General features: G+C 32.3%; 1 protein-coding gene and 1 long non-coding RNA gene across 3 annotated transcripts; both read right to left on the bottom strand.

The window, feature by feature from the left end:
* Nucleotides 1-1,571: 1,571 nt before the first annotated feature.
* Nucleotides 1,572-5,153, bottom strand: LOC118761631. Of its 2 annotated transcripts, XR_004997527.1 has the most exons (4): nucleotides 4,916-5,153; nucleotides 3,847-4,653; nucleotides 2,730-3,667; nucleotides 1,572-2,682 (listed from the first exon to the last, which is right to left on the bottom strand). It is a non-coding gene; the product is annotated as an uncharacterized LOC118761631 (long non-coding RNA). The 2 variants fall into 2 exon arrangements; XR_004997525.1 differs by having other exon boundaries at nucleotides 3,847-5,153.
* Nucleotides 5,154-6,374: 1,221 nt separating this feature from the next.
* LOC115232385 (tRNA-splicing endonuclease subunit Sen15) lies at nucleotides 6,375-15,022 on the bottom strand. Its single transcript, XM_029802241.2, has 4 exons — nucleotides 14,920-15,022; nucleotides 13,348-13,429; nucleotides 9,767-9,953; nucleotides 6,375-8,464 (listed from the first exon to the last, which is right to left on the bottom strand). Exons 1-4 carry the CDS (start codon nucleotides 14,941-14,943, stop codon nucleotides 8,275-8,277), a joined length of 483 nt encoding a protein of 160 aa, XP_029658101.1. The 5' UTR covers nucleotides 14,944-15,022; the 3' UTR covers nucleotides 6,375-8,274.
* Nucleotides 15,023-15,222: the final 200 nt, after the last annotated feature.

Below are 15,222 nucleotides of genomic sequence, written 5' to 3'. Positions count from 1 at the left end.
TACCTTTTGCTGAATGACCCGCACAAATGATTTGTTTATAGTGATCAAATGTATGTGCTGTACATTAGCTCACTCCCTCCATCAAATCAACATTGCCTGAACAGGTACATGGTGTACCGCACGTCAGGTGTCAAAGTGATCGCAGAGCAAAACACGAGATGAAATGTTTTGCACAAGAACACAATGTACCACCCAGTCTAGGAACTGAAACTATGATCTCACATTCATGAGTGCAACATCCTAAGTATTTTATGTGATCACTTGTTGTTTTTTAACATACTCATAATAACTTAAAGTTTTAAATAAAGTAAAAACTATTAACAACAAACTATTTCAAACACATATTTTAATTTAGATATTCTGTTAAGTTTACAATAGTTTCTGAGTTGTAAAGTTCATGTGTCAGGCTATGTGCCAGTTTAAAGTTGGAAAAATTCCAACAAGAGAAAGGAAATGAGTTTGGTTTGGTTTATTGAATGATTTAGGATGTAATGTAAATTGGAGAGTCATAGTACCAAGACACAGATTGTCTAGAAGAAGCATCAAAGGTTGCTGGCTGAAAAAAAAAAATAACAATGAAATTTGGACATGCAATATAAATGAGAATTTGAACTGGTGTGAGTGTACTTTTAGTTGATGGTTATTGGTTAAGTCAGATGTAGGCCAAAATTAATCAAGAACAGAGAGAGGGGGGGGGGTAATATTTTTTTTTACATATTCAGTTGTTTGGTAAAGATGTTGCTATTGTTGATAATGGAAGTAACCTACTTTTACAAGAGTCTGAAAATGTTCTAAGTTGGAAAATTACTGGATGACACCAGAGTATTTAGACTTTCTGGTTTGAAAAAATATTTTTTTCAATACTTTAACACTTTAATATTAAAAGGATTAAAAGTGGTGAAGTGACAAAAAAATGGCACAGTGTCTGACTAAATACCTTGGAGTATTCATTACTTGGCATTTCTGAGACAATATCTCACCAAGGATCACTTTGTTTTTTATTACTTCAAATACTAGTACCATATTTGATGGCATAAAAGATGCTTAAGGATATTATGCACCCCAAATTTTGAGAAAATAGAAGAACCCTACTAACATCTCAAGGTGTCATGATAGCACATCCCAAGCACAATGTTTGAAAAGAGTAAAACAGTCAATATTAAAAAGCAACAGGTTTTGGAAAAGGCAAATGTTCCCCAGGAAGGAAAATGTCAAGCAGTAAAATTGATCAACATTAGTAAAAAAGCAGTTAGCCAAATCTGAAGAACTGGTGCTAAACAAAGGGCTTTTTGTTACTACTATCAAGTAAATTCCTTATTTAGACATCATACCCAATCAAAAAATCAGTCATTGTACTTGAAAAATTGGTCAAAATGTATTGAAGATCAAACTTCAAAAACCATGACAACAAAACCCTCCAGAAGCATAGCAGATAAATCTACTACCTTCAGACAAGAGCAGAAAGGTAATGCAGCTGCTATCTCTGATAGGATATAACACTATGACAAGTTGAGGACATTTTTAAATCAGGATAACTACAAGAAGATAAGCCTTTTGTTACCATATTTCTGATTTTTCTTTCAGTTAATTTATAAAACAATAAAGATTATAGTAGAATGACTTTGTTTTATTAAGTTCAGTTTCAAACGAACATAAACCTGGAATTATAAAAGGAAGCTTTAATTTAGATCACTTTAAAACAGGATGTTAGTACCATAAAACCAGGAAGGTCTTGGGAGATTTGATACCAAAAGAGTTAAAGAAAAGCCTCGCTTCATGAACATTTTGTCAATTGTGCATAAAAACATTTTACTGACTATAAATACAAAGAGCTTATACAACACAATAATTAGCTACCTATATATATATATACACACACAAACACATACAGAAGAAAGGCATCAAGTCTTAAAAAGAATGCCAAAGTACACAATAGCACTTGATGCAATCCTTTGCTTTACCAACACCTGTCAAACTGTTCAGCCTATGCCAGCATGGAAGGCAGATGTTAAATGATGATGACTTGGGATACCTTTGGGTCTATTGTTAGATGCAGACACTCAGCATATTATCTACTGAGTTTTTTTTCTGATTAACATCCTTTCCCCACTCTTGGTACTTTTGAGCAGAACTTCTCATGTGAAAAATTGAACATGCTTCATAGAACAAGTTGAGTACAAGCAAATCATGTCCAGTTATGATGTGGTAAACCTATTAACAATGATTCTAACAGACGATGCCTTGTCAATTGTCGTGATTGTCAGGAGCAGACAAGAAAAAAAACCCCCCAAAGTCTTCATGAGCGCAAAACTACCAACTGATCACTGCTTTCTGGTGGAAAATAAAATTTACCATAAATGAAAGGGTTGGCTATGGGTTTATTATCAAGAGTAATAGGTAAACCTATATGGAACACTTTGAAGATTCTAGCTCTAATAAGTACCACACTAAAAATCAACAGCTCGATGAAGAAATATGGATAACACCAAGTTCAACTTGGTGTTATCCACATATATCAATTTAGTTTACCTAGAAGAGGGCATGTAACAATGAACTACCATTCTTTGGTGTATTGGTTCAAAGACAGAAGCAGGTTTCATAGCATCAATGCATCAAAAACCAATAGCCGGTGAACTCTACTTAAATTATGATTAACTTCCAAAATGAAATTATCTAATACCACTAATTGTGTTTGAGGAGAGTCACCAAATCCAAAAACAAAATAATACCACTAACTTTGGACAAAAGAAAGACCTGCATCAATATTTCAATTTATATGGAAGAAATGATTCACCTGGAAATGACATTTCTGAGTAACAAATACCTGGTCCATCATATAAGGTATACAATTACTTTCAAGCACAGAATAGAGACTAAATCAAACTCTATTATGTCTCCACATTACTATAAGAATTTGTCAGAGAGAATTCAGAGAATCTACAACACAAAACATTAGAGCACAATTCTGATGTACCTAGCATTTTAGAAAGGAACTATATTCAAAAGTAATGTTAAACTTTAGATTGATCACCAAATTAAATCTACTCATGGATAGCTTGAACATAAGAATTTCATCTATAAGAGTTCACGTATTTGTAGAAGTGCATGGAATATTAAAGAATATTAAAACATGAAATATTGCAAAAGAGAAACTCGGAAGCCCCTAAAAGTAAGAACAGAGGAAGATAAAAAAGGCTAAATGAAAGAAGAAGCATATAAATAGTTGAAGAGAAACAGAGCAAGAAAATAAATTACATACTGCTAGAGAATGAAATTTATATAATTGTCAGAGAACCACAGAGGAAACTGAGAAAAATCAATCACCAATGCTTGATATATAAGGCTTGATAAAAACCCAATCAATGTGCTCAAAACCGACATCAGCTCAATAAGGCTGCATTTACAAAAAAAAAAAAAAATGAAAGAAACCCACTTAAATTTATGTCATTACTCATACAAGTATCCAGAGTTCAGTGGATGAAGATATTATTATTCATTGTTCAAAAATAAAGTTTCCTAGTAGGAATCCAGCCTCATACAATGTACATGTTCAAAGAATAAGATTAAAATGATAATCACAGATGAAACCAATAGAGACAGTGTTGATAAATTATTAAAGAAGTTTTGTCTCTTAAAGATAACGTTAATAATTCAAAATACTTTTAACCTTAAATGCAACTAAAGTATACTTGATTGTATTCTGAAATGACTGTGCTTTTTGTGTACATCAAAGAATAAGATTAAAAGATTTAATCCACAGATGAAACAATAGAGACAGTGTTGATAAAATATTAAAGAAGTTTTGTCTCTTAAAGATAACGTTAATAATTCAAAAATACTTTTAACCTTAAATGCAACTAAAGTATACTTGATTGTATTCTGAAATGACTGTGCTTTTTGTGTACAAATGGGTGGCTTTGTACCAATGTTAGAAATTGCTATTAAAAGAGATTTGATATCCTGTAGTTAGAGTATTGGTTCTAATTAAAAATGTGAAAGGAAATATGAACATCACAGCAAATTTGTATGTTTGAAACATTTATCTAGTAAATGGTTTGAGCGTTTAATTATTTACAATCTACACAATCAAAACATCAATAGTCCTAAATGTGAGTGACACTCACTTTAATCATTTTTACAATATCAGTAGTGTGCAATGGTTACCGTGTTTTGTTTAAAGGTCGAAAAAGACATGGAAACAATGAAAATCAACAATGTAAGTCACTGATCTAAGAAAACCAAGTGTCAATTTGATATTCAGTTACTACTACTCACAATTTCCAAGACAGACTGAAGTATAACATGAACTGAGCAAGATGAGATGTAGTCAGCTATTGAATAACTAACAATCCATATACTGAATACCCACCCTGTAATAATGAATTATCTAATATCTACTAATAAATAAAATGGTATTAATAATCTAGTTCACTGGCCAAGATGAACCTGATTGGGTTTAGAATAAGGAAATAAATTACAATTAATGTTTGTAATTATCAAGATTGTTAACTCAAAAATAGTTGTAAGATATGAAACTAAACATACGCCCAGATAAAATCTTTCAAAATAATTACCTCAAATTATGAAAGTGATTTCAGCAAGGAATTATATTGAATAAAATAAGTAGCTCATATGGTCCTTTAATGATTATACCTTTACATTATAAAATCTTAAATGCATATTTTTTTGAGAATCTTGTGCAATCAAACCAAGGTATTATTCAGTTACATCAGATATATATTCAAATACTCTTATTAATATTCTTCTATAGTATTTTTAACTATTTTACAATATTTATAAGCATAGTAAACTATAATTTAACCCTTTAACATCAGCCATATCCAGCCCAAACATTTCCACCTGTTTTATGTTCAAACTGTCATAATCTGGCTTCTCACACCTTTAATGATTATACCTTTGCATTATAAAATCTTAAATGCATATTTTTTTGAGAATCTTGTGCAATCAAACCAAGGTATTATTCAGTTACATCAGATATGTATTCAAATACTCTTATTAATATTCTTCTATAGTATTTTTAACTATTTTACAATATTTATAAGCATAGTAAACTATAATTTAACCCTTTAACATCAGCCATATCCAGCCTAAACATTTCCATCTGTTTTATGTTCAAACTGTCATAATCTGGCTTCTCACACCTACCTTACAATGTCAATCTAAAAATATACCAGCTCATCATCAAAATCTCAAAGATACATGATGATACTTGATTAATTCAAAACAATGTGAATAAATAAGTATAACATTTGACAAAGTAATTTGAATGCTAAAGGGTTAAAGTTATGACAATTTATCTTTTCTTTAAATATAAACACCATCTCAGTTAACCTCATTATAACAAACAATACATCCTATTTTAGTATTCATATAACTGTTTCTGATTTAGGCACAAAAGCCAGCAGTTTTGAAGGGTCAGGTAAATCAATACAAGCATTTGATGGGTACTTTATCATACTGACACCAAAAGTACAGAAAACAATGTCAACTCTGGTGGGATTTAACTCAGGAAGAGCCAAAACAAGCACAAGGTATTTTCCCAACATTCTAATGCATCTGTCAGGTCATCATCTTCAAGTATTCATACAATGTTTTCAAAGCAGTATATGTAATATATATCAAACATTTAATGGAAGATGTTTAAATTTTTATGTTACCATTGATGATAACTATCACAAGAACCAGTTACTTGTTTTTAATTTTCATTGTATCTTAATAACTCAAAAGAATATGTGGATAATCACAATATGGGAAGCAAATTATCCATAATTACATATAGAGCTTCAGCAAAATATCAATTTTTAAGAGGGAAATGTCTGAATTTAGCCTCTAAAATTAATTTAGATATTGAGTTTTGATTTTGTTAGATAACATTAATAAAAAAATTTTTTTAGTAACAATATCTATATTCAGTATCTTTAGTTTTTATATATATTTAATAGTTATATAAATAACAAGCAAAATATGTTTTCAGAATAATCTTCTCAAAAATATTGAATTTTTATTTATTAAGGTCTGTAAACTCAGTAGTCCCCACCATCACCCTCTACATATTCATTATGACTATGTCTCAAGTTCAACATTACATTCATTTTATGACTTATATTATGGATTTATTTGACAGATGCCTAGATTTTTTCTATAACAAAACTAAATAAATAGTTAAACTAGCCAGACCCATAAAATTTCCATGTTTTATAAATTTTCTTATTTCTCTTATGATGCATAAATTTATAGATTTTTATATTATTGTTTCATTACATTAAAGATTTTAGTCATGCCTTTGGTTTAATTCTTTAATTAAAGTTGTTTACAGCAAACACATACATGAAGGTAAGTAAGAACAAGCAGAATATTATTATGGATGTTATTTAAATAACACTTATTTTATTAGATTTCTCTTGCTACAATTATAATAAATAATTTTAAATGTCATTTCTTTTAGTATAACTTTTAAATATCAATGAAACTATAGATGCTTCAAATTCCAGTTGTTGAAAGAAGTTTACACATTCAATGTGTAAACTTAATACATATTATTAGCAGATAACCCTTTCCAATTGAAAAGGGGGAACTGCAGGAAGGCTGTTGTGACTTACACATGTGATATATTTTAAGGAATCTTTCCCCAAAAAAGATAAAAAACTATATTTGTGACATGTTCATGAGGTGAGATAGATCAATTTGACGGCTAAATTAATTCCTAACAACCAATCCACAACTAGAATGTTGATATATCAACAAGCATATCTAATTGTTGATAGCAGTGACCCAATAAACAGCTCCACAGATACAGAGGTCATTAATAGTAGCCAATGCAGTTTTCATAGCAACAGTGACCTTGCACACAAATGGGTCACATAGCCATGCAACAATGCATAGCCAAATATGCCACAATATACAGCTCTTACTGTTTCATAGCCCTATCAACACAAGCTGCATCAAAATAAGTCATTCTACACATGCTCTCATCAACAGAATAGACTATTCTATATCAAAAATATAATTACATTACTTTCTAGCTTGCTTTTACTGAAAGTATGTTATCTGGATTGTAACATCACATATGTATGCATAATTTATATACACACGTCTATTACAGACTCACTTGCATTTTCACACATTTATTTTATACATACATTAATGCAGTTATGTCTACAACTGAGAACTCATTTGTACATGCACACACATACTTACACACAAATGTGTATATATATATATATATATATATATATATATATATATAAATATACTCCAACACTCCTTATAAGATTGCTGTTTCAGAACATTTTGAGCAATATTCCTTGATTTAAAAGGTGCTATTGAGGCCCCTTTTAAATTAACAATAACTTTATCCTGTCGTAGTCAAACTACATCACTATTGGCAACAAATAGAGAATATGTATTCCCATTTTGTGAGTTTATTATAGAAAACAAACTATGCAATTTATTCTGTATGTTTTCTTTGTTTGATTGTGTTTTCTACAATATTTAACAAGAGAATGAAAATGTCTATTGGAGAAATGGAATGGGCAATTGTAACATTCATGCCTTTCCAAAAGAATTTTAACAACATAAGTGAAGTAAACTGGCTTCACATAGGAATAGAAAAGCTGGTTGCAAACTTGGTTTGCTAGCACACTAAATTCAAAAATACTATAAACTTGATAAACAATTGATAAATCTAAAATAAGTAACAATCTTCTTGAAATATTAGTTCCTTTAAAGTAAAATATATTTCAGAATAGAATAATATAACTATGATCAACACAAACCTTATGAAAAAAGCTTCCTTTCACATGGTTTGTATTATTCAGTTTCTTTATTTTTAAAGAATATTTTTGCCTAATTAATAATTTTTAATTTAAGAAAATCTTTCTTCAAATATTGTGACTGGATCAAGAATTTTTATACCAATGAACACACACACACACACAAATGCACATGCATGCATTCAGGTACACATGCACACACACAGTCCTTTAATATATATATATATATATATATATATATATATATATATATATATATATATATGTATGCATGTATGTATGTATGTATGTATGTATATAAAATATGGTTCAAATACTACATATGTTTGGAAATTTTTTCTCTTCTTTTCATGTCAACACAGTTTAAAACATGTCCAAAAAAGCCATTATATTAGCTGATAACAGCTATAATTATAAGAACTAACACAAGAAATATATGCTAGTTTGGAAGAGATTCAAATTGGAATGTTCTTTACAACAGTCAGCCAGTGTATTTTTGTTGAAACTGATGAAAATGAAAATTTTTTTCCTCTTGAGACATAAAAAGATTTCTGTTCCATACAGCCTGTGATGAGTGAGCTTCAGTGTCTGGATTGTTGGGAAATAAAAGACCTGCCTTGACTCGGAGATATACAATAGTTGAATCACTTTCATAGACAGCAACAGTTAAACTGAAAAAGAAAAGTGGAAATTTAATCAAAACAAAGGAAAGAAAGATAAACTAGATGAATGGATAAGGTATAGAATTACTGTTTCAGAAATCTGACATGCAAAGTGGAGAGAGTAACAGTGTAACAGAGTAATAACTAATTTGAGGTGGGGTATGGCAAAGAAAAGGGATTGGTTATAGGGACTAATAAGAAAAAGGAGAGTGGATAGAGTGAATAGGTGACAGAATGTGGCAAGGACATTTAGGGCTATCCTACTTTACAAGGAGAAGAAACAATACAATTCATGTTTTGTATAAAATCTTTTAGTATAGTAGTTCAAAGCGAGTTGTAAAGACTTAAAAGCATGCATTTCTGAGGGAAAAGAACTGGAAAAATAAGAGTTCCAAGAAGTGGGAGTCAGATCATTAAGTAAAAGGGAAAGGAGGATTTGGTGGGTTTAGATGTGTTTCGATAAGGAAGGATATTGTCAATGAAATTATTCCTTGTGTGTTGGTACCTATTAATTTGTGGGGAGATGAAAGATAAAATATAAATATGACAGGGTGCAATATCAGAGCCTAAATCATTTTCAGTTTAATCTCAAGAATTCAGATGTAGAAGAACTGAATTTCTCCCCTGTATGCTATGTTCTGAATCTGAACTCTACTTGTCTTTTATCTCTTCAAAATATATAAATATTAATATATTGTGGTCAAGTCAATTCATTAATTGAAATCCTACAGAAGTTTGCTTTATACTTTGTCCATATATCAATAAATGCACGGCACTTAAAGAAAGCTGACCAATGCATTGTGAATGAATTTGATAGGCAGAAACTGCACAGAAGCCTGTTGTCTGTATGTGCATGCATGTGCACATACTGTTGTGTCTGTTTCATAGCTTGACAACATGGGTTGGTTGGTTTATTTGCTTCCTTGCAACTTAGAGATTCATAGAACAAGTACTGAAAAATAAATACTGAGGATGATTTGATCAACTTGAACCCCTCAACATAATACCCATGTATAACCACAATCCAATGACTGAAGTATAGATTTTGTTGAGCCATACATAAAAATAACCACAAACAAGAGTGTGTTGAAGTATCATTTATTCTGCATCAATCATCTTCACTGTGAGAGAAAGTATGACTGGCCATTTAAGCTCATGTCTCCCGTCTAACTGGAAGTCCCTTCTTTGCAGACCAGCTTAATAACTAGTGCACAATGAAGGTCTTTGTCTACAGTTCGTTTGTTAAGAGTTCATGAGTAATGACCTACAAAAGAATATATTTACATTATCAAGTAAACAAAATTAACTCACCTGTCATTGGGACATTTCTCTACTTTGAGGTATGAGGTATATTTTTTTAAGTCTTGAGGACTAATCTGTTTTGTACATTCAATAGGTAGCACAATTTCTTGTGGTTCACTACAGTTTGGATGACCTGACAGGAACAATAGGTTCAGTTCTGGACACATGTGGACACGTACATTCCACCAATTCTGAACTGAAAAGAAACCAATAAACATATATTTGAAAAGAAGTTTAAATTATATGGAAATGAGTTAAAAGTTAAACAAAAATTCTCTTGTTACAAATATTTTGAATTTTCAAGTCATAACAAATACAATAAAATAACTTTAGAGAATATTATACCAAAATTCTAATTTAAATATCATGAATATTTAAGTTTATTTTTCCTGCTGTGAGAGATTAACTCTTGTGGGCTCCATAACGGTCTTCCTCATTTTGTCCTGTACTCTACACAAATCCTCACTGACTCCCTTGCACTTATTTCTTTCAATATTACTTTTAACCATGTCTTTCTTGGTCTTTGCTTTTCCCTACTTCCTTCCGCATTCATTTCTATCATGCCTCTCACCCATCAATTTTCATCCTTCCTCATCACATGACAGAACTACCTCATTCCATTTCTCTTTATATCTATCACTGGCTCAATTACTACCATCCTCTGCAATGCAGTGTTTGTCTTCTCTCTCAATGATACTCTTGTTATCTACTGAATTGTTCTCATTTTTGTTCTTTCCAGCCTTCTCTATTACTTCATGTTCATTATCCATATCTTACACATTTCACACATGTATTATACACCTTTTTTTCAGTCTCAGTAACACCCCTCCCTATGAGTACACCACTCAGTCCTCAAAATTTGTTCCATGCACAATATCTTATTCTATGCTGGGTGGAGAAGGATGAGAGAGAGAGAGAGAGAGAGAGAGAGAGAGAGAGAGAGAGAGAGAGAGAGAGAGAGAGAGAGAGAGAGAGAGAAGAGAGAGAGAGAGAGAGAGAGAGAGAGAGAGAGAGAGAGAGAGAGAGAGAGAGAGAGAGAGAGAAATGTGGTTGGGGAGTCTGTGAAGCCAAGGGGAAAGGGAAGAGGCAGGAGTGAAAGAGTCACTGTAATGGGTGGAGAAACCAAGGCTTTTATCAGTTTCTGTCTACCAAATCCACTCACAAGGCTTTGGTCAGCTTAAGGCTATAATAGAAGACATTTAGATGGGTTTTTTTCTGGATTGACTTAGGAAGTCCATGTGGTTATTAAAAAATAAAAAGAGATTTAAGGTAATGGAGAAAATTGTTGTTCAATGCCTGTGTCAGTTACATTTGGAACATTAGAAATGAGTAGAATAGGACAACAAAAAGCAAAGAGAAACCTTCTTAGGACTGGGAAATATTGTAGCATATTTCCAAAGATTGGAACATATCCACAGAAAGACAGACAGACAGACGGAAAGAGAGAGAGACAGACAGAGAGAAAGAGGGAAAGAAGAGATTGGAAAGTTTGGTGAGAACAGGGGCTAGCTCTGCGTTACATTGTTTGGTAGTAATGGAAGAAGCATCATCAGGACTGGTGGGCTAGTTTAAACCAACTGGAGTGCCTCTCATTTGGTATGTGTGAATGGTTTTGAACTTGATGGAGTGTCAAGAAATAGTTTGGGAGATTTACATGTGTACAATACGGAGTCAGATGTGAAAGTAGGAAGTCTTATTCATAGAAGTACTGATTGAGAAGTGAAGGAAAGAAAGAATCTGCTAGGTTGATAGTAATCCTTTTGGCAAGGAACTAAAAGGAGTGGCTGCACCTATCAACTGTCTTTTTACAGGTGTTGCAATGCGAGGTAAAAACCATTCAATGTGTAAGGGTAGGAATTCTTTCCAAGCATTGTAGACCATGTTCTTTATATGAACTGCTGCAGCACATTTTGGTTGTGTAGGGGATGTGGAAGAATATACTCATGAGGATAATTTTAGTCACTTATGAAGATGTTTCTAGTGGGCCAGGACTGAAGTATACTGCTAGTAGAGCTCTAGCTTGAAGTGCTATAAGGCTGGGAGATGTGTCTGTGAGGGGGGGTCAGTTTACCCTATATATGTGGTGGGTAGTTACAACAAGGCAGTGATTAAACAACTCAATAGGTACAGAGATGGTGATAGTTTATTTAAGAGGTGGCAAGCAGGCAGAAAGGTTAGCATGCCAGGCAAAATGCTTAGCGGTATTTCATCTGTCATTACATTCTGAGTTCAAATTCTGCTGAGGTTGACTTTGCCTTTCATCTTTTTGGGGTTGATAAATTAAGTACCAGTTCCGTATTGGAGTTGATCTAATTGACTGGCCCTCAAGGAGATCAAGGGTGCTAGGAGCATCTGTTTGTCAGTCAATGATGGGTGTAGGGTATAAAACTAGTTGATATTGACAATGAAGGATTTGGTTTCAGTAATAGTGGCACTAGCATGGGATGAGTGTGAGAACCAAGACTTCAGAGAAGAGTAAAGTAGATCTTAACTTTTATTTTTAACTTGTTTCAGTCATGGTGGGACACAACCTTGAAGAATTTAGTCAAATCAACCCTAGTACTTTTTTTTTTATCTAGTTCTTATTCTATTGGTCTCTTTTGCTGAACCACTACATTATGGGAACATAAACAAACTAACACTGATTTTCAAGCAGTGTGTGTGTGGGGGGGACAAACATAAATATATATAAAACAGGCCATAAACATAGTTTCTGTCTACCAAATTCACTCACAAACATTGGTTGGCCTGGGGCTATAATAACAGACAGCTGCCTAAGGTGTCATGAACCCATAACCATGAAGTTGCAAAGCAAGCTTCTCAACCATGCAGTCATGTCTGCACCTAGATTGATGTCCTCCATGTAAGAATAGATATGGTTGAAGGGACATTGGGGATTTGAGAAGTTTACAAAGCAATAGAGGAAGCAGACTTTGAAACAAAATAATTAGAAGTCTTTGTTTCTGATGAGAGTGGAATCTACCTATATTCAGACAGCACCTTTCAGAATGAAGTTTGAGTAAAGAGTGTAGTCTGGACAGCAGAAATAGACTATAGATAAGGGTGGTGAGATTTCTGTCTGAGCGAGTAATGTGTGGTTTACATATTAATAAGAGATAATGGAAGGGGGGTCAAAATTGGATCAGAAACCATGGATGTGAGAGAAGAGAAAGGAAATTGATCAGCAGGTTCAGTTTTTGTTTTGGTGCACTATGAAATCTCATGGTAATACCTGTGCAAGAGCTTAGTTTAAATACTTGCAACAGAGCAAATTTTGCTCATAGGTCAGGAGCTAGTGTTAAACTGAGTAGCACAATATATGCCTCACCACAGGAAAAAAAAAAGAACTTTGTAAAGAATTAGTAACTAATGGGGGCCAACCTTGGGATCTCCTTGAGAAAACACCATTCTCAAAAACAGAAAAAAAAAACAATAGTATGCTCAATACATACTTGCAGAGAAGTGTGTAGCAATGGGTCTGCTAGGATTTATAATTAGTAACAATAAACCTATACATACAGTAATTATACCATTTAATCCAAAGTATAGATTAAATTGTGTTGTTACCATTTGCACATTCAAATATTTACCTTCACAAAGATCCATATATACATGAAAAACCATGTACGAATCTGCCTCGTCAGTAATATTGTAATTTTTAATCTTTTTCATCTGTTAAAATAAAAACAATAAAGCATAGATGTAAAGAAAAAACTGTCAGTAAATCAAAATTGTAAAATATTGAGAATTATATTTTGGTATAATAGAAATTCGAATGTATGCTTTTTAATCAGCGAGTGATTTGATTTGTAAACATGAACTGTCCCTTAGAAAACATCAACATACATAATAAAATATTAGATTCTTTTCTGCATCGGCAGATTTTTGCTACGAACCAGGGTTGAGTTAATGTAATCAATCACGGCTTTTTGTTTGTACAAGTAATTATTTTATTGTTTATAAGCCATTTTCGTTGCTTTGAGACCGCGACCTGTTCACTGACAAAATTCCGATGCAACACGGAATTTTGTCAGTGAACAGGTCGCGATCTCAAAGCGAGGAAAATATTTTGGCAAATTAAATTTAAATGTTGAAGTGAATCTAACGGTTTTTGTGTGTTTTTTTTAATGGCTTATAAACACCTTCCACGCTGCAAATGATTTTGTTCCAGCACACGATCTCAGATCAGGTCACTTGCTATGCAAGTACAACTCCGTAATTATTTTATTGACCTCTAAAAAGATTAATGACAGTACTTTACAGGGAATTGAACCAAAACCTGTGGTACTGAATAGCACAAAACATTAAGGATATTCATGTCCTAGCAATGTAAAAGGTGTACGAAAAGGGTTCCGAAATATGAAAGGAAAGTATAAATAACTGGCAGGAAATGAAAAGTAGTCTAAAATCCTGTTGTCCCTGCATAGCTTTAGATTAGACCTGACTGAACAGACCTATCAGAAGTGTTTTCGCCACGACCATTTCATCTTTCATGCACTGCGCAGTTTCCTTTTTTCAATGATGGTTGATTGCAATTTGGGAATGATTGGGCGGCTGCTATCTCTCACGAATTGAGTGACCTCATAGAGGTTTTCTCATTGACTCGATTATAACAGAAAAATACAAATAAAATATTAAATTTATGTTTATCTGTTTTGATATGTACACAAAATGTAGGGGAAACATTTGGTGAGCGCTGCGAAGAAATAATATTTCAATGAATCCAATTTTAATTCATGTTTGAAAATATTTGTGCTTCGTTTATCTCAAAAATTCAATTATGAATGAAATGTGGTGCACATTTTACAAATACCATTCTGATCCTTATAAATACAACTATTTTAAAAATAATTATTTATTGGAATTATTATTTCTTGACGCGATAAATTAATTGAAACTACTTAGTGAGTGAAATGAGAGAAGCTAACATGAAACTTTAACATTAAGGACATGAAGGAACATATATAAATAAAATATTAATCTTGAAATAATTATGAACAATATGTTATTAGAAGTTAAAATACAGTGCAAGACAAGTTCAACATAAACATGGGAAGATAACGAAAAGAGAGTAAACTAATATCGATTGTAGACTTATCAAGAACAAATTAATATTATTTAAAATAAGTATGCGTATAATATAATAATATGAGAAAGCATACAATGGGATGATCCTCGATTTCCATTTTGGCTGATATCAGTTAATTTACCGGTGAGATGGGTTTGTTGTTAACGCCTACGCATCAATTCAAAGGGAAGTAACTGGTAATTTACACTTGGTTTTATTAATGTGAAAATCATAAAAGTGTAATTTTTCGAAAATGAACTTCTTCTTCTAATAGAATAGCACCTTTTCTTTTATGATTTTTCATCGTGGTTTCATATATTAAGAAAACATTTTCTGCTCCCATGAGTCTATGACCTGTTGGTAAATCGGTAGCAATTGATTAACATTGTATTTTGAC

This window comes from Octopus sinensis, linkage group LG2, assembly GCF_006345805.1.
Source record: "Octopus sinensis linkage group LG2, ASM634580v1, whole genome shotgun sequence".
In the NCBI taxonomy this organism is placed as follows: Eukaryota; Metazoa; Mollusca; class Cephalopoda; order Octopoda; family Octopodidae; genus Octopus; species Octopus sinensis.
Note: the sequence above shows the minus strand (reverse complement) of the source record. Positions and strands in the feature narration are given on the sequence as shown.